The 6061-nt window shown below is 43.2% G+C and overlaps 1 protein-coding gene across 1 annotated transcript; it reads left to right on the forward strand.

Moving 5' to 3' along the window:
• The first annotated feature begins 3562 nt into the window (after positions 1-3562).
• LOC145954982 (uncharacterized) lies at positions 3563-4138 on the forward strand. Its single transcript, XM_083069678.1, has one exon. It carries the CDS (start codon positions 3563-3565, stop codon positions 4136-4138), a length of 576 nt encoding a protein of 191 aa, XP_082925804.1.
• Positions 4139-6061: the final 1923 nt, after the last annotated feature.

The following is a 6061-nucleotide window of genomic DNA, read 5'->3' on the forward strand; positions in this document are numbered from 1 at the left end:
AAATATTCCCCAAGCGAAATCCGGCACTCAGCCGAACACTGAACATCAAGATAATTCGCCTACTAAGAGGCAACAAAATCAAAAAAAAAAATCAAAAAGAGTCACCCGAATAAGGATAACCGGGATACTCCACCTACCTCAAAAGGACGTCAGCCAATCATAAGGCACCGCTCATCTCAGAAAGAGCATCTTCGTGTCTACACCCCAAGGAAACATAAATTCCTCAATGGGCACCAACTACTCAGTGGAAAGTTGGGACACAAGAACCTATGAGTAACTGCACATCCCCTAGACGGATCCCTGCGTTATCCAGCCCTCAGTGGCACAAAAATCAAAAACAATCGTCGAAACAGCATCGTGGACTGTGGAGACAAAATCAAATCCCCAGCGGATAACAGCCTACACAGAGGCAATAAAAATCCAAAAAATCAAAAAGAGTCACCCGAATAAAGGATAAACCGGGATACTCCACCAACGTCAAAGGACGTCAGCCAAACATAAGGCATTGCTCAATTCAAGAAGAGCATCTGTGTCTACACCCCAAGGAAACAGAAATTCCCCATGGGTACCAACTAAGCAATGCAAGTTGGGGCACAAAAACCTATGAATGACTGCACATCCCCTAGACGGATCCCTGCGTTATCCAGCCCTCAGTGGCACCAAAATCAAAATCAAACCGTCGAAGCAGCATTGTGGACTGTGGAGACAAAACTATCACTAATCCCTGAAGAGGGTAAACACGTATTGCCGAAGTGATCAGAAGACACGGACGCAGACCCTGGAGAGGGCAAAACTCAGTTGCCTAGGTCGTCAAAGACAACCGAAGCAGAGTCTGGAGAGACGGTACTCAAACAAAGTCTGGAGAGACGGTACTCAAACAAAGTCTGGAGAGACGATACTCAAACAAAGTCTGGAGAGACGATACTCAAACAAAGTCTGGAGAGACGATACTCAAACAAAGTCTGGAGAGACGATACTCAAACAAAGTCTGGAGAGACGATACTCAAACAAAGTCTGGAGAGACGATACTCAAACAAAGTCTGGAGAGACGATACTCAAACAAAGTCTGGAGAGACGATACTCAAACAAAGTCTGGAGAGACGGTACTCAAACAAGGTCTGGAGAGACGGTACTCAAACAAGGTCTGGAGAGACGGTACTCAAACAAAGTCTGGAGAGACGATACTCAAACAAGGTCTGGAGAGACGGTACTCAAACAAGGTCTGGAGAGACGGTACTCAAACAAGGTCTGGAGAGACGGTACTCGAACAAAGTCTGGAGAGACGATACTCAAAGTCTGGAGAGACGATACTCAGAGTCTGGAGAGACAGTACTCAAGGTCTGGAGAGACAGTACTCAAGGTCTGGAGAGACAGTACTCAACCATCAGCGTCGTCAGAGGCACATTGGTGTTCAACTTCCAGCTCGGGCATCGAGTGAAGTTGACCCTGGAGAGGGTAAACTCAGCTACCGAGGTTGTCAGAAGCGCCGAGGTATGCACCCACCTGGAGAGGCTACTCAACAATTTTCCACCGGAAGACATTACAAGTCAGAAGGTCGGCACATTACCCGGACAATTGGGTCAACTCCTTTACTTGTCAATCGGTACACCAAAAGGCCGTTTGACTAAGTAAAGGGGGGGCAGCTGTAGACCCCTAAAATTGTCCGGGTCGGAAATAAAGCTTGAAGACTCTCGAAGACTGAAGGAAGATCAGCCAGAAGGACTCCTGGAAGGCCCTAGGAGGGTTCTCTGTAGGTCTAGAGGTCTTAGAATAGCTTAAAATAAGGAAGTGGAGGGAATGAAGCCCAATACGGCCGTACTAAACTTAATACGGCCGTATTGAAGCTTCAATATGGCCGCAGTGAACTCAATACGGCGTATTGAAGTTTCTGAAACTTCAATACGGCCGTACTGAAATCAATACGGCCGTATTGAAACTTCAATACAGCCGCAGTGAACTCAATACGGCCGTAGTGAACTCAATACAGCCGCAGTGAACTCAATACGGCCGTATTGAAATTTCTGAGCTTCAATACGGCCGTATTGAACTCAATACGGCCGTATTGAAGTTCAAAAATTTCAATACGGCCGTATTGATTCTGTAGCCCGTATTGGGCCTGTTCCCTATAAATATGACGTCAATTGGACGTCATTCCACACTTTTTTTACATAGTTTCAACCCTCTCCTTGAGTATTCTGGGGTTTTTGAGCAGTGTTCTGCCCTAGAAATCACTCGGAGAGTTGACCCGACGAAGTTCTTGTGCCTCGAGCCATTTTGCTTAAGGATCGAACCTAGTCGAAGGGAAATCCTCCGGATTTCCGTAGTCAAAAGTTTTTAGGAAGGAGCGAGCGAGCTTGTAGAGCGAGGGAACGCCAAAAAGCTTCCCAGTTTTACGAAATATATAAAAGCACGCTTCAAAGGTTTCTTCTTAAAGTCCTTCCTTTTACTGCTTTCTGTGTGCATATTTAAACTGTCATCATGTAGATAGTTAATTTATAATTGCTTAGAATAAATAGGGGTAATTTAGTAATTTTACAATGTTATTTTAGAAATAATCTGTCATAGGGAACCCGAAAGGGGCGTTGTGGGGTGCTAACACCTTCCCCACACGTAACCGACTCCCTTACCCAACTCTGGTTGTAATGGCCAAAGTTGATTTATAAAATCAATTGCCTTATCCCTTTTTCCAATGTTTTGAGTAAAACATTGGTGGCGACTCCACGAACCCTCCCTTTTACTACGAAAACCACTAATCCATGGAGGGTCCCGCTTGGGATTAACATGGATTGGTGAGACTTTTAATAAAATAAATTGGATAAGATCGACAAGGTCTCAATTTGAGAACAAGTCGTTCTAATAATCCAATACATTTTCAAAACTAAAATAAAAGCGAGCTCGACCGTCTTCGCGACCGCCGAGGCCCGTTTGGGCCGGTGGCGACACACACCCTAGCACAGGGTGGAACCAGAATGATATTGCTCAATATAGTAGACCTCCTATGCAAAGGCCCAACTTGTATGACAGGTAGACTAAATTAGAAGAAACATTGAATCAGTTCATGCAGGTCTCAATCTCTAACCACAAGAGTACTGAAGCATCTATAAAGAATTTGGAGATTCAAATGGGGAAGCTGGCCAAACAATTGGCAGAAAATTCTGGTGGAAATTTTTCAGCCAATACTCATACTAATCCAAAGGAGAATTGTAGTGCAATTACAACAAGAGGTGGTAAGAGAGTGGGTGTGTTGGAGGATGAGGAAGAGCAACAAGAAAACAAGGCTGAAGAGAGAGGGAGGTGAAAAAAATAATGAAAAAAATAAAAAAATAGAAAATGCAAAAGAGAATGTCATAGAGGGAGAAGAGTTGGCTGAGGAAGTTGCTGTTAAAAAAACAAAGAGCCAGCTAGCAAGAGAATTGAAGATGAAATCCAAGGTGTCTAGTACCAAGGATATGCCATATCCCCAGCCCCAAGTAAAAAGGATAAAGAGAAGAAATTTGCACGCTTCATGGAGCTTTTTAAGAAGCTTCAAATCAACATTCCCTTCTCAGAGGCATTAGAATAGATGCCCACTTATGCAAAATTCATGAAAGACCTCTTGACAAAGAAGAGAAAGTTCATTGAGCAGGAGACTATTGAGTTGGAAGTGGGGTGTAGTGCCATAATTCAAAAGAACTTACCTCCCAAGTTCAAGGACCCTGGAAGCTTTACAATTTCAATCACTATTGGGGACCTATCAGTTGGAAGAGCATTGCTAGACTTGGGTGCAAGCATTAACCTCATGCCCTTGTCTATGTTAGATAGAGTTGGCCAAGTGGTAGTAAAACCGACCCGCATGACTTTGCAACTAGCTGACCGGTCTATCAAGTATCCCTATGGTGTGATTGAAAACATGCTTGTTAAAGTTGACAAATTCATCTTTCCAGCTGATTTTGTGGTTATGGATATGGAAGAAGACTCTGCTATTCCTATTATCTTGGGGAGGCCATTTATGAAGACTGCACGAGCAATCATTGATGTAGAGAATGGTGAATTTAAATTGAGGGTCCATGATGAGGTGATCACTTTTAATGTATTTGAAGCTATGACCCATCCGAATGATAAAGGTGCTTGTTTCCGATGGATGTGCTGGATGAGGTAGTGCTTGAGGCTACACAAAAGCTAAAAAAGTCATCTTCTCTTGAATGTGTGTTGACTGATACTATGGATGAACTCGATGAGGAGGATGTGATTGAAATGTCTGAATGCTTGAAGCACCTAAATACTTTCAAGGAGATTCCACCTAGTGATGCCAACCATGAGGATTTAAAAGGTGACAGCACACTAGTGAGCACTAAGCTAGAGTTGAAGATACTTCCAATTCACCTCAAATATGTCTTTTTGGAGCCAAATGGTGAAAAACCAATCATCATTAGTAACTCCCTGTCTCAACTAGAAGAAGAAAAATTGATTAAAGTCTTGCAGGTGCATAAGGAAGCTATAGGGTGGGCCATTTCTGACCTTAAAGGCATCAGTCCAGCTTACTGCATGCACAAAATAAACATGGAGAGTGATTACAGGCCAATAGCTCAGCCTCAAAGAAGACTAAATCCCATTATGAAGGAGGAGGTGAGAAAAGAGGTTCTAAAGCTCTTGGAAGCTGGGATGATATATCCAATTTCAGACAGTGAGTGGATGAGCCTCGTACAAGTCGTGCCAAAGAAGGGAGGAATGACTGTGATCACCAATGAGAAGAATGAGTTAATCCCAACAAGAACAGTAACAGGCTGGAGAATGTGCATAGACTACCGGAAGTTAAATCAAGCCACTAGGAAAGACCACTTTCCTCTTCCTTTTATGGATCAGATGTTGGAGCGACTGGCCGGTCAAGCGTACTACTGTTTCTTAGATGGGTACTCGGGGTACAACCAAATTGCGGTTAATCCTGAAGATCAAGAAAAAACTTCCTTCACATGCCCATTCGGGGTGTTTGCTTACAGAAGAATGCCCTTTGGTCTTTGCAATGCACCAGCTACCTTCCAGAGATGCATGCTGGCAATTTTTGCTGATTTGGTGGAGAAATGTATTGAAGTCTTCATGGATGACTTCTCTGTTTTTGGGTCTTCATATGATGTGTGCCTGGAGAATCTTGAGCTAGTTTTGAAGAGGTGCATTGATACCAACTTAGTTCTAAATTGGGAGAAATGCCACTTTATGGTTCAAGAAGGCATTGTTCTTGGTCATAAAATTTCAGCTAGAGGAATAGAAGTGGACAAGGCCAAGGTTGATGTGATTGAGAAATTGCCTCCCCCAATTAATGTTAAGGGTGTTCGTAGCTTCCTTGGGCACGCCGGTTTTTACAGGAGGTTCATCAAGGACTTTTCTAAGATCGCCAAACCTTTGTGCACCTTATTAAACAAGGACCAACCCTTTCTCTTTGATGAAGAGTGCATGAAAGCATTTTTGACCTTCAAGAACAAACTCACCACAGCCCCTGTGATTGTTGCTCCGGATTGGAGTGATGACTTTGAGTTGATGTGTGATGCCAGTGACTATGCTGTTGGAGCTGTCTTGGGTCAACGGAGGAATAAGGTGTTTCACTCTATTTATTATGCTAGTAAAGTGTTGAATGGAGCACAGTTGAACTATGCAACCACAGAGAAAGAGCTGCTAGCCATTGTGTATGCCTTGGAGAAATTTCGAGCTTATCTTATTGGAGCCAAAGTCATCGTTTACACTGACCACGCAGCCATTAAATACATGCTCACCAAAGCTGAATCAAAACCTCGACTAATCCGTTGGGTCTTGCTACTGCAAGAATTCAACTTGGAGATAAAGGATAAGAAAGGTTCTGAGAATTTAGTGGCTGATCACCTCTCAAGATTAGTCAATGAAGAAGTTACTTGCAAGGAGGGTGAAATCAAGGATGAGTTTCCGGATGAAGCTTTGTTGTCAGTGCAAGAACATCCGTGGTTTGCTGACATGGCAAACTTTAAAGCAACTGGTATCATTCCGGAAGACTATACTTGGCAGCAAAAGAAAAAAAAATTTTGTGATGCCAATTACTATGTTTGGGATGACCCTT

The sequence above is a fragment of the Cajanus cajan genome, chromosome 2, assembly GCF_000230855.2.
Source record: "Cajanus cajan strain Asha chromosome 2, NIPB_CcT2T_4, whole genome shotgun sequence".
NCBI lineage: Eukaryota > Viridiplantae > Streptophyta > Magnoliopsida > Fabales > Fabaceae > Cajanus > Cajanus cajan.